Source organism: Scatophagus argus, chromosome 22, assembly GCF_020382885.2.
Source record: "Scatophagus argus isolate fScaArg1 chromosome 22, fScaArg1.pri, whole genome shotgun sequence".
Taxonomy (NCBI): Eukaryota; Metazoa; Chordata; class Actinopteri; family Scatophagidae; genus Scatophagus; species Scatophagus argus.
Genome location: NC_058514.1, coordinates 800,001 through 825,754, shown reverse-complemented (window position 1 = coordinate 825,754; position 25,754 = coordinate 800,001). Strand labels below are relative to the sequence as shown.

At 48.6% G+C, this 25,754-nt stretch overlaps 2 protein-coding genes across 5 annotated transcripts in view; one reads left to right on the top strand and one right to left on the bottom strand.

Annotated features, from left to right (window-relative positions):
* The first annotated feature begins 15,865 nt into the window (after window positions 1-15,865).
* Window positions 15,866-22,107, top strand: LOC124053401 (rho GTPase-activating protein 8-like). 2 transcript variants are annotated; one of them, XM_046378501.1, is made up of 13 exons: window positions 15,866-16,018; window positions 16,467-16,508; window positions 17,544-17,687; window positions 18,444-18,531; window positions 18,618-18,749; window positions 18,946-19,032; window positions 19,111-19,209; window positions 19,292-19,402; window positions 19,472-19,545; window positions 19,636-19,713; window positions 20,064-20,192; window positions 20,299-20,402; window positions 20,641-22,107. In XM_046378501.1, the coding sequence occupies exons 2-13, from the start codon at window positions 16,469-16,471 to the stop codon at window positions 20,836-20,838; spliced, it is 1,284 nt and encodes a 427-aa protein (XP_046234457.1). In that variant the 5' UTR covers window positions 15,866-16,018; window positions 16,467-16,468; the 3' UTR covers window positions 20,839-22,107. The 2 variants fall into 2 exon arrangements, with proteins under 2 accessions (XP_046234457.1, XP_046234458.1); XM_046378502.1 differs by lacking the exon at window positions 15,866-16,018 and adding an exon at window positions 16,135-16,153.
* A 2,417-nt stretch (window positions 22,108-24,524) lies between these two features.
* phf21b (PHD finger protein 21B) overlaps window positions 24,525-25,754 on the bottom strand; it is a 62,719-nt gene continuing 61,489 nt past the window's right edge. For all 3 annotated transcript variants that reach the window (XM_046378498.1, XM_046378499.1, XM_046378500.1), the window contains exon 15: window positions 24,525-25,314. In XM_046378498.1, coding sequence (XP_046234454.1) covers window positions 25,078-25,314 — 237 coding nt within the window. In that variant the 3' untranslated portion in view covers window positions 24,525-25,077. The remainder of the gene's footprint in view (window positions 25,315-25,754) is intronic.

Genomic DNA, 25,754 nt, shown 5'->3' with positions numbered 1-25,754 from the left:
AAAGCTAAGCAAAGTGACAAGTGCAAACCCAGTAAAGGTTTTTGTTATTTTACCTGCCAACATGTTGTCACTCCCACCTCCCACAGCAGTCTGGTCCCTCAGCTGCAGTGTGAGACGCCCTGCTGACCCCTCTGGCGTCAGTTTTTCAGGACTTCGTGGTCATGTTAGCTCAGTACGTGCTGTCACGCGGGCTGGCGACACAAAGCCAGACCTCATGTGAGACAGGTCAGCTGGAGGACAGCATCACATTCAGAGGCCCAGGGCCCCATCACTGCCCTGTGACGGTCTTGTCGTTGTTCTTTCACTGGGATCAACTCTTCAGTCCTTTCATCGTGTTTGAATCAGCAGAGTGGGTTTGGGCGTCATCAGCTTGCTCTCGTCTCTGATGTGTGGGACGGTGACGGCGGCTGACAGCGGGTCATCAGCCCGCTCTGCGCTTTACTGCTCGCCGCCGCGCTCTGATTAAAGTGCTGCTTTATTGACAGGAGATCGTTTTTATTTTCTCCCCTTTTCAACTTGGACAAGCCCAGTCGATGGACACACAAAGACACCGCAGAGCGCACACACGTCACGAAGCCAGAGGTCCGAATCCGTTTCGCTCACCCAACACAAACCCAACACAGACGGCATGTGAGTGAAGCCTGCCTGTGGAGTGTGTCACCAGGATGCACACAGCGTTTACAGTGACGAAACACCTCCTTAAGACAACACTGAGACGTGTCCGCACACACACACACACACACACACACACACTCTTTATCCTGTTTCAGAGCTGCTATCTGCATAACTTTACATAAAGCGTCAGCAGTGAGGCTGCCAGTCAAAGGCTCGTCTTTGTGTCCAGCACAGGTGTGACGGCTAATCTTCACATTTTGGTCAGCTGATGGCTATAAAGGAGTCTGCTAAACAAACACAGAGCAGGAAGTTCAGACAGTCATTTGAATGTTCCGTTGAGTATCTGAGGCCTCAGCGTGCAACAGCAGTCAGATCACTTAGAAAATGATCAACCGACATCGATCACCAGGCAGCTCATCCTGCTGCCTGCAGAGGTGCCGTAACAGAGCTCATCCTGCGCCTGCTGCAGGAAGCTCCGGTCAGTCAACGTGCTGAGCTGATGTTGATGGTGTTGATGGGTGGGAAGCAGGTGAGGGATCCTGTCATGGCGGTTGGAGATCCTTCCATTCGAGTGTTCTGTCAATGAAATAAGCGATTTATTCAATATTCATCCATTCAAATCACAAAAACGTTTGGTGGTGCAAGGTATCTAATTGTACTTCTGAACGTACAGATGGTCCTGTCCCAAGTCCCAAGTCCCAAGTCCGGTGTCCGGTGTCCCGTGTCCCATGTCCCACGTCCTATGTCCTGCTGCCTCAGACTGGGACGGTTTGTGTCCAGCTCTGAAATCCCAACAGGTTCCTGAATCTTCATCAAAGCAAAAGCTGGTCTGAGCCGGGAGGCGCCGCTCTTCGGCGGCGAGTCTCCTGGTAGTTTTCTTGTGTGAGGAGAGAAACGAGCTCTCGAGGTGATTCGAGAGGCTGAACATCTGAAATCAGACAAACACGTCAAGTGCTTACAAGTCTGTCAGCTGGAGGACGTTTCAACAATCCACAACCTTCCTAAGATTTGCTGAGGCCTGCGGGCAGTGTGCGCTCAGTGGCCAAAAGTATATGGACACCCCTGTGTATGTGGCCGCTCTACATCTGCTCACAGTTAAACATTTATTAAACATTCAAAAGCTGACTCTCTTCCTGGCATCACAGTGTTAAAACCCAGAATTTTCCAGAAGCCAAAGGGGATTGTGGATAAATGGATAAAAACCTCCTCCTGTACTTGATGCAGACATGGGTCACATCAGGTCACATCAGGTCACATCAGGTCGGTTCACGTGTGCTGATTCAGTGGCTTCACGTCATCTTTCAGAAGTCTGGAGCTCGTTTCTGCTTGTCCGTCTTCATTTCTTCTCTTGTTCCCCATTGAAGCTGACGAGCCCGTCAGAGTTTCTGGGTCAGCACACGTCTCTTCACGTGTTCCTGTGGGAACGTCCCGACATGGCGCCGTTCACTCTGCTTCCTCCAGGAACTCAGTTCAGTTCAACACGGGAAGAGACAACCTGTAACACTTCTTAAAAGAAAGGTGTGTGTGTGTGTGTGTGAGAGAGAGAGGGACTCGAGCAGCAGACTTCATGGGTGATGGCTGACAGTACAGGATGATGGATCAGTTGAAGTTCAGTTCCCTGTGAAGTCGGTTGTTTTTGGTTTTCCAACTCAAGTCTTCTTTGTCTATTTTCCAGTCAATATTTTTTGACTTACAAACAGCCAACAGAAAGAACAGCTTGATTTCAGACCAGGAGGAAAGTGTGTGAAGCATTAACTGATGACTCTTCTGCTCCTGGTGAGGACAGCATCTCCACCCGCTCAGCCGTCAGTGAGAGCAGGTTGCATATGAAACCCTCCTGCTGCTCCGGGTCCACACGAGGGCCTTAAATGCAGCACGTGGGATCAGCCAGTCCAACTTCATCAGTAAACTGGCCGCATGTGGACGCAGACATCTTCCAGCAGCTCGCTCGTTTGGGGAAGTTTAAAGTTTAAAAGGAAGTAAACCCCGTCATACTCCAGCCCTCAGCCTGCTGATGAAGGCTGTGCTGGTTGCCTGGCGACGCACACTCACAAACTGCAGGGACGAGCAGGTGGGAGGACGTCTGCTGGTGGGTGGAGAGACACACAAGCACCACTGGTCACTGAGCCTATTTTTGTCTCTGAGCCCATCGCACAAAGCAAAACACGTCCTGAAAAAGTTCCACACTAATGACAACCGAGACTGGAAGGTTTCAGCGAGCGCTCAAAGGGCTCTGAGCCTGAACGTGATGAGGACTGACACTCTGACAGCTGCTGCATCACAGCACGCAGAAGTGAAAACATGCACGTAACCACCCAGCAGGTGTGTGTACCACAGGGGGGTCAGCTGTGACACCTGAGGTGGGCCGCTCGATCCAGAGCCTGGCTGGTGACCCCCGTCCTGCCACCACACAGGACAGGGTCTGAAGGACTGTCCTGATGTCCAGGATCCTTCACACAGAGCTGAACCCTCAGCACGGCCGGATGAGATTTGGGTTGAAACTAACTGAGCTAAACTCACAGGAACGTTTCTCCACTGTGAGGGTTTCTTTTGTTTTTCTCTTTCGTATCCATCTAAACCAAAACATCTTGGGTTTCTGACCAAAGAGTCTGAAGACATCACCTGGATGAACTGAACATACAGCAGCACAGGTGATCCGCTCATACTCTTCTCTTGCATTTCAAAGTGAGATTTAGAAATTCAGATTAAGGTGGACTAACGTTGCAGGGTTTGATATGTTAATGTGTGTTCCTGTTCTGCTGTTCTTTGATGTGATAATGGAGTTCAGTGGTGTATTGTGCGTAGATAAAAAGGATTTCACACCAAACACAGCAGACGTTCATGTAAGCAGAAGGAAACTCAAACCTTCACGGCTGAGCTGAGATTACATCAAACACTTAGGAACAAGAATTCAGGGTCCTTTGACTCCTTTGTGTTGCAGCCATGTGTAACATCACGCTGGATCCACCGGATCGACTTTCCACCGCCAGCATTTTTGTGTTGCTTCGTCACTTTGTGGGTCCTGAGAGACTCGGCTGCAGGTTCAGTGATACACATCAACCTCATGGAGCTCCTCGTCCCATCAGTGAGAGTTCACACACTAACCGAAGCCTGCTCAGCTGCATTTTGTCCCTCGCAGGTACAAACGAGGCCGCGCCGTCCCGTCCCGTCCGGCCGACAGGTGCGCTCTGTACGTTTGGACCGCGGCCTGCGCTGTGCTGCCAAATGCAGCCAGGGCACAAGTTTGGCAGGCAGACAGCAGGACTCCAGTCACCCTCAGGCCGAGATGGAAAAACATAATGAGCAGGCGAACACTCAGCAGACACGCAGAGCAAACAGGACTCTGCTCTTATTTCCTCCAAGAAGGCGAGTGGCTGCTTTTCCTGAGTAAACAACAGCAGGCCGGACACACCCTGCAGCCTGTTTCCCCTCAATTAGCTGACGTGAAATTATGTGTAATTAGGTAAGCCTAAAAACAAACTTTCACGCTGCACTCAGACGAGCACCGAGGTCACGTCCTCGGTTACATTCTGACAGTTTGGGTGGATTATAAGGAGTCTTTCATCACAAATAAGTCATAAGATGGTGGGTGGACAATCATTTCACTTTTCTCTGCATGAAATTAGCTGTGACTTTCATGACCACCACTGGATCACACTGGGTTCTGTCCTGGCTGACTGTAAACAGCATGTAGAGGATGACTGCAATGTTTACGTCCTAACATGAAGCAACACGCCTCGACACAAGCCGAAGGCTGTCGAGTCTGCTTCAGCGACACGCCGACTCCACCGCATCAGCAGCATCGGATGGCCCGCGGTCGGCTCACCGACGCTAATCAGGGCGTCCGCCGTGAATACGTGCAAATGCTGCGTCTCTCTCAGGTACAAAGTGTACTTCTTTGATGTTTTCCTGCTCACGTTTGACATCAGGACGCCTGCTGTCACTGTCTGCTCTGTAAGAGGAGACTGAAGCTCCAAATCCAAACGCTTTAGCTGAGTTTTATTGTCGTGTGAATGAGGTGTGAGTTAACAAGGCAGTTCAGCTCGTCTCAGCTCAGGAAAAGAGACGAACTTGAGTCAGAAGGTGGTCGGTTGTTTTTTCTGTTTAGCGAGGACCATAGGTGGAAGAATGTTTGTTTTGTTTCCTTATTAGACTAAACAAAGAGAGCTTGTGAGCTTAGCTAACTCGTCGCTCCTATTCATCTGCCAGCTGAAACTACGGGGGCCTCCAGAGGTACAAAGTGGTATTACAGACAGCACGGGCCGCGGCTCGCTGGCTAGCATGCTAACTTCACAGTCTGTCGATGTGCAGGTTTGTTTAAATTCTGGCCACACCTTGCAGATTGCACTGTCGATAAGTTTCTGTGGTCTGTGGGCTTAAAGATAACAGACAGAAATTATTCTCGCCGTTCAAATGAGTTCAAATGTAAACACACTCAATGGCCTCTCCCGAACAAACAACTTGACCCAAAATAACTTCAGACTCAGACTGTGTGCCCTTCAACACACATTTCACTGTTCACATCGTCTGTCCCTGCTGTGTTTTGGTGTGGAGCAGGGACGTGCACAGACACTACAGGGGATGGGGCCCTCGCCCTCTGGCCACACCAAACCTGATGCCAATCCATCCAGTCGAAAAAGAGGAGCCCCAAAGTCAGGAGGACTCATCATCTGCATCGCCCCCTGGTGGCTAAGACGTGACGACCACTTAGCTGGCTCTTCCTTCAGCCAGCAGGTCACACAGATGTGCATCCATCCAGATGTGAGGCCTGGTGCACATGTCAACGTTTCCGTCCTCGTGTCTCTGTCAGTGTTGATCATGGCTGTCCAGAGGTAGCGAGTTAGCTGTGTAGGAAGAGGAAGAGGATGTCCCCGTTCTTAATCCTGCCTGCAGAGCTGTGATTGGTCGACTGTTCCCGACTGGGGCCGCGCCAACCACTGAGCTAACTGGAGATGAGGGCTGTGATTCAGACCATCCAGAGTCACTGAGACGAAACAGAGGAGCAAACGCTGCTCTCTGTTTGCCTTTTAAAGGAATCACCTGCTAAAGAAAGGTAAAACTCTGAGGCACCACCGAGTAAACGCTGATAAATGTCATGAAGTCAAGACTGTCATGAAGTGTTGGTCAACGGGAAACTGTGGCCTGGTTTCACGTGTCCTCATTGCTCCGACAGAGCCGCTGCATCCACTCTGCCCTGATGGAGGCTGTGCAGGGCGGCTGGCATTTTGCTGCAGCCACGCGTGTTGCTGTGGGAAGGCGGCCATCTGTCGGGGTTGAGGCTGGTCCCGGGGGCCGGGGGGCCAGGAGGAGGGGGGACTTCAGAGGGGCCTCCAGGCCTGGCTCGGCCTCGGTGACCTCTGCGTGGCATGAGAGCACCTGAGCGCCGAGCAGACGAGCTGCAGGCAGAGCGACGGTCTGTAATCAGGCTCTCATCAGGCTCGTTTTCTCTCCTGCATCGCGGCGATTTCCTGCCGGTCCTTACGATCCTTATGGAACCGACTTAGAGTCCAGCTGAACCCGCTTTGTGTCTCAGATTATTTCTGATTGATTTACAAGCTCTGATGGATTAAACATGAGGTTATTTTTAACTTCAGGAGCTCGAAGTTAACTCAAAATCACAAACAATTTCTTTTAAAGACAAAATTAAAAGACAAAATAACAGGATGATCCTGTGACATATGTGTTAAATACGATCCAGAAACGTCTCACTCTGGTAATACACTAAAACCCAAGCAGAGTGCAGTGAAATAACTGAGTGCAAACTACACTCTTCTATTATGTTAATGTGCCAGCATCCTCGTGTTTATCCACGAAGCTGAGGAGATTCTGCTAAAATCGTATTTCACTCAGCCTTCAGACGGACGGGAGGAGAAAGTCCCTCCATGACTTCCATAAATCACATGTGGTTCGACCTTCACAGGCAGAACAGTCCTCCGTCCACCCGCCCGCCGTCAGGACTCGGACATGTGATCCATCACCGTCGGCCTTTCACTGTGGTGTCATGTGCTGTCACCAGTGGATGAGCTTTACTGAGCCTCCGCGAGGACGCAGCAGGATTGATGTCAAACGGTCCCAATCAATAAGACGAGGCCATGGACTTAACTCCCAGTACTCAGGAGGTGCATTAACCTGCTGTGGCCGGGCTGATGTGTCTTTAAATTAAGTGGCCTGTCACGGTCTCTCAGGTCAGCCTGCCGGGTTAAAGTCCCCCTTCTTTAAATCAGATGAATACGAATGTGTGCGTCCTGTGGTGTGTTTGTCTTCCCAAAACACTGAAGTAATTTCTTCTGCCGCTGCGAGTCGTCAGCCTGCGAGGCTCCGATGGCTTCGGGCCTGCAGAGTTACGGCTGGTCTGACGGACATCCAGGCCTCATCAAACCTCCTGAGCTCCAAACATTCAGGATTCCTGCAGCTTTCTGATTTACTGTTTTGGTTTCAAAATCCGATAAGTAGCTGAAGACATGAAGCTTCACTTGACGTGACGCAGCATTCATGATGTGTGAGATATCTGCATCCTACTTGTGGTCGAGCCCTCAGCTTCTCGACAAAGCAGGTGAGCGGCGTGACGGGGGGGTCGGCTGCCCACCTGCTCCACCGCAGCTCAGCCCCCAAGGACTCGACCTGCCGTCAGCTTCCTGCTGAACTGGACTGACTGACAGAAGCAGGAAGTCCACAGCTAAAAGCACAAATAAGTTCAATCCCGCTGATTTATTTGTTTATTTTGGAGATAATTTGATGCTTTCACTACAAAGCAGACGCAGTGTGGTTCATAAGCCGCGAACCCCGAGGGCAGACAGAAACGGCTTGGACCCACCTGTCTGCGAGAAGAGAGGGAAATCTGACAGGAAGTCTCACACAGGAAGCCACACACACACACACACACATAAAACGCTGGACTGTCGCACATACTCGACATCGTCTCACAATAACTGAGCCGTAACTTCTCAACCCATAATTACAAGACCTGTGCCTCAGTCAGGACTAAAGACGAACGTACATGAAAGTAGTAATACCACAGGAATACTCTGTCTGGGTGAAAGTCCTCCACTGACATTAGTGACATTAGCTTCATAAAAGTACAGAATCAAAATCAAAAATCAGAAAAGTTGATTTAACGAAGATTCAAAGATTTTCTGGTAGCAGAACCCAACAAAGTGTTCAGCTGCGAGAAATGAGAGCGTCAGCTCGTCAGTGTAAGATGTGAAGATAATGAAGAAATCTCTCTTTGTTATTTCATCGCCATCTGATGGCGATGAGGTGCTGAAGTCGCGGCTTCTGCTCTTGTACCACAGCGTCTCGTAACGACGTGATCCGGATCTCAGCGAGCTCAGAGACCAGAGCCCCTTCAGGTTAAACCTCGTAAAAATATGCAGCATGTAATCAGGCCCCCAAAAGCTCTGACTTCTCACTTCCTCTCCGAAGCACACGTGAGTGTTGAGGCGTTTCACTGCAGCCGCCCAATAATCATGGAACACGTCTGACACAGCGAAGACGCGAGTCCTGCGGAGACGTCCCTGACAGCTGTGTGAGGACGCAGGCTCGCGTCCCGCCGGAGGTTCCACAGTGTTGCATAAGACGTGTAAAGAGGCAGATTAGCGTCGCTGCGGCTCTGAAGGATGCTGCTCAGCTTTGATGTCTCTCGAACTGAAAAACGGCTTAACGGCGAATAAGAAGAGCGAGAGCAGGAGCCACAGAGCAGATCTCAGCTAACTTGTCCAGGCCTGTCTCTGGCAGGGACGCGTGTGTGTGCATGACGAAGGCTTGGATGTGTTTTATCAGACCTGGAAAATGTTCAAACACAAAACCCACAAGACAAGCAGGTTCCACGAGCTGTGCAGCCCACATGCAGGATTTTATTTAGAGTCTGCACACAACCTCTGCTTTGTCCTCCCTGATCCACCAGTGGACAGACTGACTCCAGAGACACGTTCACCGTCGCACACGTCTGCAAAGCTGAAATGGGAGGAAAACCTAAGAATGTGCTTAATGTGATGCACAGCTGAGTCACCAGAGTGAGAATTAGAAAACGGCTGTTTTGCAGTGGAGACGTAGCTGAACTGAAACGAAGTGGGACTGTGAGCGAGCAGAGACTCTCAGCTTCCTGTCCAAAGTGTGCACAAGCAAAACATTTCATTGCAGCTCCAAAACAGGCTTCATTTGTACTTTCCAAACCCTGCAGGACCCTGCAGAGACGTGCGACGTCTGTTAGAAAAGAAGAGCAGAGTGACCCGACACGGAGACAGACGGAGGCTGCAGCGTCAGCTCCTCCGTCAGCTCCTCCGTCACTGTTTGTTGCAGGTTTGGATGAAGGAAGCCAGAGAAACAGATCTGGTCCCCGAGGGCCCCTCTGTCCCTTTCACCTTCCATCAAGACTTCCACACGGCACTAACCTTTCCACCACTGCAAGGATGCAAACGAAACCACAGGAACTTTGGCGCGAACGTCTCTGAGCGGCTTTAGACGACTTTGAAAGTTAAAGTCGATACGGACGAGCTGAGATTTCAGATCACCCAGCCGGCCTCAAAGCAAAATCCAATCCTGGAACAGAAAAAGGACTGAATACAGAAAGTTTCTTCTTTCTTTAGTAAAGTCAGTTGACCCCCACTGGGCTCAACAACATGATCACATGCTGGCAGACAGCACAGCACTTTACAGGACAAACGTTCTTTCTTGTGTTTACGTCCTCTAACGTGTGTGACGTGGACTCTGCTGACTGTCTGTCTCTGTCTCCACAGCACGAGGACACGACTGCGTCCCAAACATCTCATTTATCAGGAGGGTTAAAGACGAATGTGGGAAACATAGCGTGGAGCACGAGGTGGAACCAAACAGATTCCTCCTGCTGCACTTTTCCCATCGCCAACATTTCTGGCAGCTTTCCTTCGTATTTGATTTATTTTTCTTGGAGTAGCAGTGAGTCTGCAGGTCTGGACACGACCGTTAAACCTGAGACAAACTGAAAAGCAACGGCGGCGTGCTGAGAGGCGACGGCGTGGGGAGGAAAGTGGAGCAGCAGAAACACGAGGGCGAGGGAGTCTGTGGGTGAGGCTGGGTGTCAGCGGGGGAGACACCAGCAGTTCTGTTGTTATGACACCCAGTATACACTATATGGACAAAAGTATTGGGACACCAACAAGGCCTTTGACATCTCAGTCTAAACTGGCACACAGCTTTGCAGCTCTTCCACAGCAGGAAACACGTTCATTCACTCACACAAAAATCACAGACGTGATGTTGACATGCGGCCTCAGGGCGAGACGAGGGGATGATTACTTAAGGCAACCGGAGAGCGCCGTGTTAAGTCGGGAGCCCTTCAGTCACTAACAGGTTTGGTTCATGTAAATATTTAATGTGCGTCCTGAGGAAGAGGCAGCAGTCTGCCTCACTGAGGAGGATCGATGAGGAGAAACGACACCAGCGCGATGTGAAGTCCCAGTGTGTGATGTAACCACACGTTAGAAGAGAGTCTCTTATTGTGGCCGAGTACTGACAAAATGTCCTTTCACCGGCTGTTTGTTTTAATACTTAAGCTAACGTTAATGTTAAACTGGGCTCTGAGGAAGCAGTCGATTGGTGGTGTCAACACCCAAATGTAAGCTGATCACACATCTGTAGATAAGCTTTGTTTGGTCTGATCTCGCTTAGCGTGTTAAATGGCTTCCTTGTCATCTGCCTGCTGAACTTCATATTCATCGCACTGCTGGAATGACTTTAAACACCACATGACAGTTAAATATAGTGATTATATCTATTGTCTGAATCTCTAATGTAGCTGTCACATAAATGCACAGCATAAAATGGAAATACCCGGGGACAAGTACAGTACAGTGCAGTAAATGTACTGCATGACTAAGTGAATGACCTCCTCCACAGTGTGTTCACAGGTGTGTTTGGTGAGGTATAATAAATATCACGTGGACCTTTGGGGCTTCGGTTACCTTCAGTCTGCAGCTCCATGGAGCTCCCCAATAAATCAATAAATGAACTGAACAAAGCGACTTCCTGCAGGTGAACGCGACTGCCGAGAGGGCGACCAGCTCAGCTCTGCGCTCGTCTTATCTGCAGCCAGCATGCGGTCGTTGTTCTCCTGCAGACGAGGTGGTTATCCAGAGGCCTGCTGGGAGAAGCTTTTCCATAAATCACCGCGACACCTTCAAATGGGCCAGGGCCATTATCTCGATAAAAACAACTGTAGTGTTTTTCCCTTCCCGCCTCGGGGCCCTGCGGCGACGGCCATGATGAATCAGAGTGTGTGTGTGTGTGTGTGTGAACGTTGGTGGTGCTTTAGTTAAAATGACATTAGCTGGCCGTCGGGCTGATTGATTCGGTCTTTGCTCGGTTTTCTTCCCCTTCCTGTGGGAATCTCCTGCGACGGTTTTTATTTACAGAAACGGGCCTTTGGTTCGTTCTCTTTTCCGGCCTGATGAATCGTTCTTATCTGATCTCTAGCTGATTGATCAGAATGGAAAGACTTCACACGGGGACAAGCTGGAGTGACATCGAGACACATTTCAGGGTAAATATTTGATGACCTGTTAGTTATCGCCACGCAGCAGCTAACGTTAGCATTTATCCTTGATTAATGGAAGTCAGCAGCCTGTTGTCTCAGAAAGGACGGCGGCCATCGCAGCTTATCTTTCCTCTGCAGCCTCCACTCAGCCGGCAGTTGGACATTTAAAAAACCCGACTGAGATGGCAGCCTGAACGCTCCAGCCTGTCGCTCCTCTCCGTCTGCCTCCTCCTGAGGAGATGAAGTGCTGGACTGACACCAGTTAGCGGCTGTGTGCTTTGGCTCCGTCCACGGGTGGCGTTCGCTCTCCTGCTGCGCCCGTCTGAATGCTAATGAGACGTGGATCTGCCATTAATGTCCCGGACGCCTGTGATGGGTGTGACTCAGACACACGCAGGCCACGCTGTCACAACGACTCAGTGGTAGAAAGATTGGTTTTGTATTTAACAAACACTCTGTGAAACGTCCTCACCTGGAACTGAACCTGATGACCGAGACACCGTGAGTGTCTAACATTTAGCTCAAAGCTCTCCTCCAGGCCGGGAGTTTTCACATTCGTCCCCTTCTGTAATTAACCACGACGTTCTGTGGCATTTGAATCCAGATTCAGATCAGTTCTTCACTAATGAAGGATCCCTGACTTTAGTATCTGATTGGCCAGCTCTCCTCAGAGGCCACGTGAAAGCCGTGCAGTCGTCCTCCTGCTGATGACCGACGCTCGACTCGGTCCTCGTTATCACAGAGGTCACAGAGGAAGAAGATTCGACTGCAGACTCACCCGAACCTCCATCACCACAGGGGGTCACCAAAGTCAGCAGGGTTCATCGTCTGGGGACCAGGAATTAGCTCTCTCAGCAATACACACAAAGGTTCTCGAGATCTTTCGGTTCTTGTTTTCGTTCCAGTCCGTCCTCTGAGTTCGGGTGGACCACATTGCACTCCGGCTGTGGTTACCCTGAGGTCTGACGGTGCTCAGAGTTCTCAGGAGGTTTCCTCTGGGTTGGCTCAGAGTCGAAGCCCTCCAGCTCAAACACACAACAGAATCTGGATCATCACTGTGCTCTTACTGCGGTGACTGAAGGATTTAAACACTTTCATGTTCTGGTCCTTTAAAGGCGCCGTTTGGGGACCCTCAGCCTTCCTCAGGCGTACAGTTTGTGTCCACGCTTGTGCGTGGAGACAGATAAAGCTTCGTTCAGCCGTCCAAACGTCCCCACACGCTGATCATCACAGCCTCAGGCTCAGATTTATCTGCCTCAGTGGGAGCTGAAGCCTGCAGCCTGGACACAACCAGGACCATCTGCTGCAACAGCGACATCTGCTGGCTGCTGGGCTGCAGTGCAGGACAACAAGACGGGTGGAACCCACAAACACAGGGCAGGCAGGCAGAGAGACGGGCAGACAGACAGAGAGACAGGCAGGCAGGCAGGCAGACAGAGAGACAGGCAGGCAGACAGACAGACAGACAGGCAGGCAGGCAGACAGACAGACAGACAGACAGAGAGACAGACAGACAGACAGACAGACAGACAGACAGGCAGGCAGGCAGACAGACGGGCAGACAGACAGGCAGACGGGGAGACAGACAGACAGAGAGACAGGCAGACAGACAGGCAGACAGACGGGCAGACAGACCAGGGGGACGGAAATGTTCTCTAATATCTTGGTATGTCTTGAGTGTTGAGAAGAAATTTTCTCACACAGTAACAATTTTGGTACGTTGTTCTTTAATTCAGTTAAATGAATAAAAAGATAGATAGATAGATAGATAGATAGATAGATAGATAGATAGATAGATACTTTATTGATCCAGAGGGAAATTCAAAAAATTCCAAAAATAATAAATCAGTGTGGTATCAGCATGAAAACAGAATAATATGCTGCACACATTAACAAATAATTAAATACAAAGTCAAGTAAACGTGTTATTTTATATTCCATCCAGATACACATAATAGTATCATATTATTATTTATTTGTTTATTTATTTTATAAGTTTTACACAAAATTTAAAAGCAAAACAAAAAGTTCCACTTGGGATTAAAACAAACAAACAAACAAATGATTTACAGAACATGAAGACTTTTAAATGTGTGTAAGACGAGACGGGCTGAACGCCTTTAATGATCAATACGTGATCAATAAACGTGTGAGCGAGCACATCAGACGAGCGTGAGGCGTTCACGTGCTGACACGTGAACGCCTCACGCTCCCAGTCTAAAACACGTAAATGTGTCTGACAGTCGCTTTGGTGTACTTGGCTTAGAGGGTTTTTGTGGTCTCCAGAGCTGTGAAGGATCTGCTGCCGGTGATTAAGCTCATCAGTATTCTCCTCCATATGTGGGTCACAGAGTCCCTGTGTACTCTCTTCATTTGCATAATCCCAGAAAACCGTATGAGAAGCCTCTTTTCAGCACGTGCTTGTTTTGGTCCTGTTGGTGTGTTGGTGTGTTTGTGTGTTTGCTGTTTTCATTCACGGACTGAACCACTCGAGTGCAGACTTTATCATCATGAATCCAAGCCCACCGGACTGAGATGTGGTTCCTGTGGTGGTCTGTAGATCACCAGCAGTCCATCAGTGGACTGTCATGAGCCAACATTTCCGGTCCCCACAGGTTTAACCTTAAGGACTTTGGTCGGAGAGGATCACAGTAACGTATCCCCCTCAGGACGCAGTTTGACGGCTCTCAATCCCATCAGCCGTAGCTGCTAATTAGCAAAGGTTAGCATGCTAACACACTGAGCTAAGATGGTGACCCCGGAGCAAAAGCTGGCAGGTGTGTGAGAAGTTAAAAGTGTTTAATTTGCTAAACGCGTAGACGTGAAACACGTGAAAACTGCCGTGTGGCCTCGCAGCTGGACCGTGACGATCCCTGAAAACCGCGTTTGGCACTGCTGGTCGTGTCAGGATGATGAGACAAGTCGTGAGGACATGTTGAGTCAAGTGAGTGGAAGGAAGAGGAAGAAGCTGCAGCCGCCTCACTTAAACCCCAGTCAGAATCCCTGTGGTGCAGTGGTTAGCGCTGTCGCCTCATAGCGAGAGGGTTCCAGGTTCGAGTCCCGGTCTGGGCCCTTCTGTGTGGAGTGTGTGCCTGCGTGGGCTTTCTCCGGCTTCCTCCCGCTGCTCGGCGCTGTCGGGCCGCCAGCTTCTGGGCCACTCTTTTCCCAAAACACAGAGTTTGATTGTTTGTGACTAAATCCTCTAACCCCATGGCCTCAGAGCAGCCGTCAGAGAACAAAGATGGACACTCTTCACCTGTCTGACGGAGAGATGAGCAGCACACAAAGTCTTCTCACCTTGTTACGCACTCGGCGATCAGGACACGATTCGTCCACTCAGAGTGAAGTCCCTCCAGGCCGAAGCGTTTTGTTCGACTCACTTATTTCATTTTTGCAGCAACAGTTTGGGTTGGAAACGCATCAGACTTGGGCCTCGGTGGGCCGGGCTGCTGCAGTGCTGCAGTTCGTCCAGCAGAGGTCAGGGTTTCACAGCTTTCAGCAGCCTGACGGCCTGCGGTGAAGGGCGGCAGGAAACACTTCTTTACTTTGACTTCAGGAGTTTCCATCTGAAGATAATTCTGATTAAGTTGATAGCTGAGCTGAGACACAGCGAAAAAGCCAAGCAAAGTGAACGTTTCCTTTTCTTCCTCTGATCTCCTGCGGGTCTTTTCTTCCTGTTCCTGCTGAGGACAACATAAACCTTAAATCTGCATCTTTTCAATGGACTCAGACCACTGCAGCTGTTAGTAATCCACAGATGACAGAATAATGACAATTTAAAAAGACCAGAGCAAATGGAGATGGCACATGTTGGCTACTGTAAGATATCATGTGCATCATAAGAAGAGAAAAGATGAGAGGCCAGTAAACTTCTGTTTGTGTAAGTTACTGTTTGTCCTGATTCTAAAGGTGTTTTATATCCCCACATCAGCACGACTTGTCACCCACTGAGTTTACTGGCTGTAAAACTGAATAAACAAAAGTAACTATGAAACATTTGAAACACACAGTGATGCTCAGAAATGTCTGTAATCCAAAAACAATAGAAATGATGTTGTCCAAAGTCCCGTCAAACTGAACGCTTCACAGAGCTGCCACTGACAGCTGCAGCCTCACCTGAGTCAGCGCAGGTGAGACGCAGGCAGCACAGTTAGACGCAGGACTGAGGCTCAGTCCGCTGACATGTGCAGGAAAAGCGACTAAACTGATTCCAGGAAGCTGAAGAGGATGTCAAACATTCACCAAACAGCTTCGGTCAGAGCAGGACGTGATTCACACCTGAAGGACGTGATTCACACCTGAAGGGCGTGATTCACACCTGAGTCACTTCGTGTTGTCAACCTGCTGGTCTTCAGTCTTCAGATCCTTCGCCTATTAAAACCACACTGTGAAAGTACTTCACCTTCACTGCAACTAAAAGTCCTGCATTCAAAGCTTTACTTGAGTAAAAGGACGTATTATCAGCACAGTGTACTTTTTAATTCAAACAAAATACATCCTAATTTATTAGTTGATTATGTTTTATGTTTAAGAAGAAAGTGAAAATACAATATATTCCTTCAACGTTTACATATAACAGAGTATTTCTACACTGTGGTATTACTACTTTTACTTTTGGCAGAAGATCTGACACTGAAGGCCCAAAGAGATTCTTTAAGTCAGTATAATGAAGAGTTTTCATTATTTATTATTGTGACAGGAGTGAGTCACACTGGTGGTCTTCCATAAATGGACTCCACTGTTCGTTTGTGTGTGTGAGACATGAGCGTCTCAGCCTCTCCTGGAGCCCGAACTGAGCATGCGCAGTCCTCCTTCCAGCCCGCGGTCGCTTGAGGAAGTTTGGATCAACTTTGTACCTGTGGCTGCGGTTCATTGATGCTAGCTTATCTCCAGGTGAGCGTTTCCTAAAGCTTCACGTCTCCTCACAAACCCGACCGGACGGGACAGGATGTGTCCGGGGACAAAAGCGCCTGTTTGTCTTCGTGCAGCTCATGGACGCAGTTTTCGTGGCTCATTGAATCGGCGCAGGTGTTGCTAATTGTCGCGTTTTTACCTGCTAGCTAAGCAGCACTTTGACTTGTACTGCAGTTTGTTAAACTCTGCTGTGTAACGCTATGCTGTGTATCTAACTCAGTTTACTTCTGTCGTCTTTTGTTCCATAAATCGCTAATTTGCGTTAAAATAAGGTGGAGTTTGGCTCCTGTTCGAGACGCTGTGGCTCCCCGGAGGCTTTGGCGTTCAGTCACCGCTGAATTAACTTCCGCTCACTGTTAGTTTTCCCTTTGTGAAAGCGGGAGTCGCATTGATTATTGATTTTTGCTTTTCCTTCACGATCCATCAGAAATGACGTCAACATCGGAGCTCGAGCAGCTGGCAGAAATAGGTGAGTTAAACGCACACACACACGCACACACACACGCACACACAGCAGAGGAACAGGGTGAACACAAACTGGACTCCTCTGAAGATTTAAATACTCCACTAAAGTTTAAGGACTTTAGCAAGTGAGTGAATGTACTTGGCGTTTTGCTTTAGTGGCCTGCGGATTGATTGACTGATTGATTGATTGATTGATTGATCGATCGATCAGGAAAGTGTTCGTCAGCTGCAGATGTCATCACTTTCATCAGAACTCAGATGAGCTGTTGACTGTAGATCCAAACAAAAGACTCTCAGCCAATCACTGCATGCTTTCTTTGATTTAATGTGACGTGTGATTGGCCCACAGCTACAACCCATAATCACACTGATGCTGGTGCTGATCACTGATGGAGTATAAAGTACAATGTCTGCTTCTGAAGTATCAGAATGGAAATACTCATGCACAAGTACCTCAAAACTGTATAGCACTGTAGTAAAAGTACTTTCTGTCTCTGATATGTAAGTAAACTGTGTGTACAGTTTGGCTGTTTTTTATGGATGTTCAGCCCAAAGAGAAGCAGCACTGAGGTCAGCAGGTCACCTGCTGAACAGGTTTGAATCAGGGGACTGTGACTGTGGTGATGCATTCAGGGGACTGTGACTGTGGTGATGCATTCAGGGGACTGTGACTGTGGTGATGCATTCAGGGGACTGTGGCTGTGGTGATGCATTCAGGGGTGTAAATAGAGTGAGCACAGAGTGTTTCCCGCCTCACTTCCTGTCTGTTATCAGTCTGACTGTGTTTATAGAAAACAGAGTAAACATCCACAGAAAGCAGACCTCCACCCAGTCCTCTGGCTCGCCTCCGCCTTTTCTTTCCTCTGATAACCCAGTGAATTGCAGCAGATAAGAAAGCACTGAGCAAACGTCGGGTGGTGCAGAGCAGAACTTTGTTGCTTTTCCTTCAGCGTCAGGATGTTTCAGTTTATTTTGTCTCCTGCTGGACTTGATTCTCGTGTGAGAGACTGAGCGGCTGCTTTTCCTTTAATCCTCACAGAACTTCAGAAGGAGGAAGAGGAGGATGAGGAGGGTCAGAAGTGTGTCACAGACGCTCCATCACTTCCTCCCAGCAGCACAAGCAGTCCTGATGCTTCTCACCCGTTTTATGATGTGGCGCGACACGGCATCATCCAGGTCTCGGGTCAGTCCCCAGGAAACACCAGGACCTTAAGGGTTTATTTGTTTAAAACAGGAACCTTTTTTATTTTTCCTTTGACATTTCACAGACTAAAGGATTAATAATGAAAATAGTTTGTGGCAGCCCTAAACACATCAGACACAGAAACACTATGTAGACAAAAGTATTGGGACAGCTGCCCATCACACCTACAGGGACTTTAATGACGTCTCATTGTAAACACTCAGACAGCTTTGCAGCTCTAACAGCTTCCACTCTTCTGTGAAGGCTTTCCACAACATGTTGGAGTGTTTCTGTGGGAATTTGTGCCCATTCATGCAGTAGAGCATTTGTGAAGTCACACACTGATGTTGGACCAAAAGGCCTGGCTCACAATCTCAAAGTTGGAAGCATAGCATTGTCCAAAATGTCTTGGTGTGCTGAAGCATTAAGATTTCCCTTCACTGGAAGTCAGGGGCCGAGTCCAAACCCTGAGGAACAGGTCCATAGAGAGGGGTGTCTGGATACTTTTGTCTATATAGTGTACTTTACAAACTGATAATTTATTAGATGTTTTATTTGTCCTGCTGCCATCTGGTGGCCAAAAATATCACTGAATGCTGCTTTAACTAACTTGACTTGGGTTTGCTGTAAACACAACTGAAACGTTTCACTCTCGTCACAAAGCTTTCATATGTACCTCGTACTTCTGTCAGAAGTTTTCAAACCGTCACCCAGAGGGGGCCAGAAAGACGTAAAACTCACCTGTTTCCCCTCCAGGTGACGACAACTACGGCAGGAAGTTGATCACCTTCAGCAGCTGCTGTTTGCCTCCGTCACACCAGCTGAACCACCAACGGCTGCTGCAGTACGTTCACAGTAAATCTGTGCTTCACAGCCACGAGAACCTGCAGTCCGTCAGCCGTTAGTCCTCACCTCATCTCCCCTCCGCAGGTACCTGAAGTTCACCTTGGACCAGTACGTGGAGATGGACTACATCCTGGTTTACTTCCACTATGGCCTGAGGAGCAGCAACAAGCCGTCTCTCAAATGGTTACGAGAAGCTTACAGCGAGTTCGACAGGAAGTACGGCGGCTCGGCATCCTGTTGTGTGCAGTCCAGACAGCATCAGGGTCACTTTTCAGAAACTCACTCTGAGTGTTTTAGATGAGTTTTAAAAGCTTTATTAAAGATAAACAAGCAGACAGACTCAGGCTGGGAATATTGTGACGGTTGCCTGTAAATTCCTCCAAAGTGTGTGTGTGTGTGTGTGTGATTCCAGATACAAGAAGAACCTGAAGACTCTTTATGTCGTTCATCCCACAAACTTCATCCGGATCGTCTGGAACATTTTCAAACCCCTGATCAGGTAAAAAGACGTCTGACTCACCTGCAGGAAGTCAGACGGTCTTCAGTCACGTGACCGCGTCGTCGTGTGTCTTCACAGTCACAAGTTTGGGAAGAAGCTGACGTACGTGAACTACCTGGCGGAGCTCAGAGATCACCTGAACTACGAGCAGCTCATCGTCCCGGCCGACGTCCTCAGGTACCGACTCCCGCTCTCAGGCCGCCGTGGGCACCGGAACAGGAAGTGACGACGTTGTGTTTGTGTGTCGCCTCTCTCTCAGACACGATGAACGGTTACGAGCGGCTCAGAAAGGCGGACCTTCTCCCCCGGCGAGGACGCCTCCACCGCGTCCCCCCCTGCCCACGCAGCAGTTCGGAGTCAGCCTGCAGTAGTGAGTGTTTGTTCGCTGAGCGTCTCCGTCGCAGTTTGTTCGCCTGACTGAAACGTGTTTGTCTGACAGCATCAGAGAGAAGAACAGGGAGGCCGTCATCCCGCCCGTCGTCTCTCAGACTGTGGCCTACCTGAAAGACAAAGGTCAGTGTCCACATTAAGGCCAGTGGTGTGTATGTCCCCTCTGATGTCCATCATTCAGCCTCTGTGTGTCTCCCTGTCTGTCTGTGTCAGGTCTGAGGACAGAGGGGATCTTCAGACGCTCTGCTCGTGTTCAGCTCATCAAGGACGTCCAGAAGCTCTATAACCTCGGTGAGCGGGGTCTCCCTCGCTTAGTGTCAGGGGCCTTCTTGTCTGTTAGTACCAGGAAGTGGAGATCAGTGTCACCCTGCACGTCCCGGTGTCTCTGTCCTGTCTTGTGAGACTGGAGCGTCTCTGCAGAGGACGACAGCTCACATGCTCTGATTTGTAAGACACCTGAGAAGATTCAGAGAGACGAGTGTCACGCACGGACCGTCTGTCCTGTTCTGAGATCAGGTCTCACGTCCCGGCGGAGGCTTTCAGTGGACTGTCCCTTTAATGTCTCTGAAATGTGATGTTAATGAAACGTGTGTCGTCCACACTCGGGGTGTAAATAAAGATGTTTTTTGTTATTTGTTCAGGGAAGCCCGTGAACTTTGACGATTACGGCGACGTCCACGTTCCAGCCGTGATCCTCAAGACGTTTCTCAGGGAGCTTCCTGAACCGCTGCTCACCTTCAGAGTGTACAACCAGGTCCAGGAGCTGCTGAGTGAGTCCAGCACCGAGTCACATGACCACGACAGGGACGCTTATGCGCGTCAACACTTGAGCCGTTTTGTTGATGAGGTGTGTGTGTGTGTGTGTGTGTGTCTCAGACGTGGAGAGCAGTCTGAGGGTCAGCAGGTGCAAACAGATTGTCGAAGGTCTTCCTGAGCATCACTTCATCGTCACGAAGTTCCTGCTGTGCTTCCTCCACACGGTACGTCTGACGTCTTCACACATTTAAACAAATGTTCTTCAGCTCGACAAGAATATTTCCACCAGCTGTCGCCATAGAAACCAGTAATGAATATTTGTAATAACCCACCCCCCATGTTTTAATATTGACAAAATGTCGATGGAAGCCGTCACACACAGTGAAACAGGAGAAGTACTGCAGTAGTACACAGGACAGCAGTACGTCTGTCCGCTCTGAGACGGTCCGTGTGTGTCCTCAGGTGTCTCTGGAGAGCATCGTGAACAAGATGAGTCCGTCCAACCTGGCCTGCGTGTTCGGGGTCAACCTGGTGTGGCCTCGTCACGGCTCCATCTCTCTGAGTGCTCTGACCCCCATCAACATCTTCACCGAGATCCTCATCGAACACTTCCACACGGTGTTCGGCTCGCGCTGCCCACCTGCACAGGTAACACCCTGAGCCTGCACGCCGACGCCCGTCTTCCTCTGGGAGCCTCTGATTCTGCTCCTTCCATCTGGACAAAAGCTCAGTCGCTACACACCAAATCTAAAAGAGGGACTTCAGAGTCCTGCTCCCCAGAGGATGAAGCTCCACGTGGTCCACATGAGGGACCTGCAGGACGTCAGCTGTGTCTGCAGGCATCGTGGTGATGATGATGATGATGAATATTTAATAAACGGTTTTTAATGGTTGTGAGCAGATCAGAGTCGGCTGTGATCGTAAAGGTTGCTAAGTGATATTTGGAATCAATAAGCTTCATCACTGGGTTTTCTAAATCTGACCCGAGTTACTCAGGCGCTGCACTTCTGCCACCTGAGTATTTCATTTCCTTCTTAATTCCACTTCACTGCATTCATAACTTTAGTTTCTTCAGATTACAAACACAAAATGTAAAGACTGTTAGGAAGTTTTTTTATTGCGTTTATCAGACAAAAACAGATCAATTATCAGAAAAGCATTCGCTCCAATGATCAGTCTGTCCTCTGTGACGTCAGTAAGACCCTGAAATGTCCTCCAATCTGCTCACACGTCATAAACCGTTTAATAGATGTTAAATGTTGAAGATTCTTTATATTTTTATATGAACTTGGTACTTTAAGTTTTTAGGCAGTTGACTTGTAAAATCTAGCAGTGAACAAAATGAAAGACGTCCATGTAAAACCGGCTTCTTGTCCAGAGGCAAAACATCTGGCTGATTAAATCGTTTCTCCTTCTGACCGACGCGACGCGGCGGCTGTCGGGTTTGTTTGTGGACCAAAGCAGATGAAACACGACGCAAACCAAACCTTTTGTTGTCGGATTTTGTTTATTAATGATTCCATTTTTTGTAAGAACTTGGTACAAAAAAGTGAGACTATTCTTGAATCGTTTACCAACTTCCATCAATCAACTTTTTAATGCATCATAAAGAAGAAAAAACTACGTTGGCATATTTAAGACAAACACTTTCCTATACACACTATCCACTGGACAGCCCCGTCGTCATGACAAACAAAAAACTTCTACTTCAACAACATTTTCGTTTCCATCTAAACGCGCCGTCGCCTCCTCGTGGCAAAATAAAAAATTGAACGTCGCAAGCTAGAAGTCAGAATGCAGAACCGGCAAACAATAGAAAATCCAATGTTTTCTTTTTTTGCTCCTTGATAAAAGAATATAAAAATGTTCTTTTTTCTCATTTGTTCAAATGTTGTGTCGTGTATTAAAATAGATCTGTTTAAGCACTGCACAGTTTCTCCCGGAGAAGATTTCTAGAAACGGATGAAGAGGGTGGAGGGTTTGTTTGTTTGTTTGTTTGTTTGTTTGTTTGTGTGGCTTGGATATGGTTTCCACTCGATATGCATCACGTTAACATTCTGCTCGTGTTTTGTTCTGTTCTGAAGGCAGCTCGGGTCCAGCGTTGGTGCAGACCTGCTGAGTCTGGACTCGTCCTGTTAACGAGCTCGTCTCAGATGAAGACCCTGCTGCAGACGTCTTCGCGTCCCCCACAGACTCAGAGCTACTAAAGTAAAAGCACTGAATGTTTTTAGTGTTACTACAAACGCACTGACGCTGACGTGCGGGTAGAAGATTCGCACTGCAGCTGGTGATTCGTTTTGTTTGATGGTAGTTTTCCAGCTGTCAGAAGAACAGGATTTATGTTCAAGTGAACTCAAGTACAAGTATGCAGTACAAAGTAGCATAGAAATGAAAATAAAGTAAAATGATTTACAGAAGTGAAGCCAAACATAATGAAGAAAAGTGAACGTTTCTCTTCTGAAGTCTTCAGGGATGTTGAGAAGGTCCTGATGTTTGTCCTTCTCATGTTGGACCAAAAGGTTTAAGCTGACGGGTCTTCATTTGAGACGAGGCCAAGCAGACTCCGTACTGCCAGAGCAGGACTGAAGTACACGACAAAACTGCCTCGCTGTAGTTTTTATTTTCACGTCTTTGTTGTGACCAAACGATTGATTGATAACTAAAAGGTCGTTCAGTGTGAACCCCAGTTTGCTGATTGAGGTTTAAGAAATCCAGACTTAGTTGTGGTTTGGACAGCAGATGAAAACGTGTCCTCAGACCTTCTGACCTTCAGGCCTCAGTCTGCTTCACCCGCACTTCCTGCCCTCCGTAACATCATGGATGAGACTGTGCTTTTATCAGCGGCTGGACGACGACTCGTACGAGCTGCACGCGAAGCGAGGCGACGCCCCTCGTAACGTCTCACTGACGCTCTCGGCGGTTTTGGCGACCCAGCTCGTTGGCCGCCTCTGAGGCCGCGGACGCTCGGTACGTTTGAGTTTTGTGCCGTACAGATGAAGCATCTTTTGTTTGATACAAACAGGTGGGCTGGATATGATTTTCAAATGAAATGAGAGCCACCTCCTCTCAGCTGTGACGTCACGTCTGTTTCTTCTGATGAAAGCATTTTTTTCTCTGAACGTTGAAACCGTTTGTTCATGTTTGTGCATCAGCAGGGAGCAGCGAGCTGCGCCTCGACTGTGTGGCGACCACAGTACGAGAAAGAAAGTAACGGCTTTAACACTTAAACTGAACCTTTCCGGACCAGCAGGAAGACTAGCGAGACAAATGGACCAGGCGGGACAAGACGGCGGTGCCGCACCAAGAGGACGCCGTCTCCATCCTCCAGGTCAGTCACAAAGCGTTGCTGCAGTTTGTCCCGTTTCTGATTGACTGGAGTTTTATAAAATGACACAACAAAGACGAAAACCCTGGATCTGAAAGGATTTGGACTTGAGGCAGTGTTCATCACTAACAGGCTCGTTAAAATGTTCAGAAAACACCAGAGTAAACAAAAAACAGCCCAAACAGAAAATATAAAAGAGGCAGGGAGGAAACAAAGCACTACAGACGTCACTGATAGATGAGCGAATCCCAGTACAAAAACAAAGAAAGTTTTTGGCATATTTTCTATACTGGTTAAGGGGAGAAGGGACTGAATGGATGCATCACACATCGCCTGACGTGTTCGAGTGCAGTTGGGAAAAAACACTTTGGTCCTTTTTTCTGTTCAGCCGTTTGGTTTCTGTGGCGCCGACACGACCGGCGGCACACAAACAGAAACGACCTGAGGTCTGTGAGAAGGTCCGCAGACGCGGCCAAAGGCGGGACTGTGGGTGGAGCCTCGAGGTGGTTTTTGTCTTCTGCACTCACAGGGAGACAGAAGCGGATGTTCTGGTCCCCTCGGAGCGACTGGTTTTGATTGGGCCGTTCTTACAGCCACTGTTGAATCCCCTCAGGCGCAACGTCGGCTTTAGCGCCGCCTTCTGACGGAACCGCACTTTGCCTCAGCTCGCTTATTTGGCGGAAAGGCGGCTTTATTCCCCTGCGACTTGTCAGGAGTTCGCTCCACGTTCTCCTGACACTCTGAGGGAAACGGCTGATCACACGGCTGGTCCTCGCTGAGGTCATGTGACCTTCAGTTTGTGTCGCTGTCCAACAGAAAGCAAACGGCTGAACTCACAGGACGTGTGACTTGAAAAAACCAAAAACAACCTGCGATGATGATGATGATGATGATGATGATAGTAATAATAATAATAATGATAATAATAATACAACATATGTACAGTGATCCCCTTGAATACTCCAAACTTACATTTATCAACAGGCATCAGCATGAAAATACTAAAATCTCCACTAGAAACGCTAATTTCTGTAGTTTAATCTTAAATACTTTTTTCTTTGACTTTAACTCTATTAATACTGAAAAAAGTTATTCTCTGTTTTTGTTTGAAGGCTCGTATGCGTTTACATACACGATGAAAACATCTTCCTGAATTATTATGGCAAAAACATTGTTCATAGGAGAATGAGAACAAACATCTAGTCAGATAATTCGCTGTACAGTCCCGTCGCCTCGCTTCACTACGACTACCTCTACTGCTCGCTCTCACGGTATGCAGGACGATAGTTAGACCTGTGTTTAAAAAAGGGAAATATGTTGTGGACGGCTGCGGCTGCGGCTGCGGCTGCGGCTGCGCTGTCCTCTAACGCTTCGTCATAAATACATTAAGGCCAAGAACATGAATAAATAGAAAATAAACAAAGAAATCTCGTAAGCACTGTAGGTGTTGGGTTTTAAAAAATACTTGAATCGAGTGGAGGCTCTCGTTTCCCCGACTCGGAGGAAACGCGCTCAGATATTATTCAGACAAAAACAAATCATGGCTGCCCTCGAGCGCCGCGGAGGGGGCGGGGCTAGTTGTTGGCGTCGTCCTGGCTGTGGGCGTGGCTCTTCTGCAGGGGCGTGGCCGAGGGGCCCGGGGCGGCGGTGCTGGTGGGTTTGATCCAGGGCTGGGAGTGCAGGGAGGCGGTCATGGTGACCTGGATGAGCTGGTCGCGTTGAATCAGCCTGATGAGAGCTTTGAGGCGTTCGAGCGAAGCCTGAGTGTCTCTCTGCTGCCCCAACAGCCTCTCTCTCAGGTCCATACATTGCTGCAGACACACAGGAAACACCAGAGTCAACTTCCTGTCAGCAGCACGCATCAGTTCTCTGACAGCCACATGTCTGATCAGAATCAGAAGTCTTTTATTTATCCCTGAGGGGAATTTGTTTTTGTACAGACTTTGCACTTGCAGTTTTCTCGACCAAGAAAGAAAATTAAAGATATAAAATGGGATAAAAAAGTATAAATCTAAAATAGAGGTATTAACATGTCTGTACATATATGCATTGTATATATAAAGTGAGTGTGTCGGTCACAGTGCTGAGTTTAACAGTTTGATGGCGACAGGCAGGAATGATTTCCTGTGTCGCTCTGTGGTGCATCATGGGACTCAGAGTCTGTGGCTGAACGAGCTCCTGTAGCTGATCAGCACATCGTGGAGAGGGTGAGAGGGAAAGTCCAGCATCCTCCTCTCAGACACCACTGTCA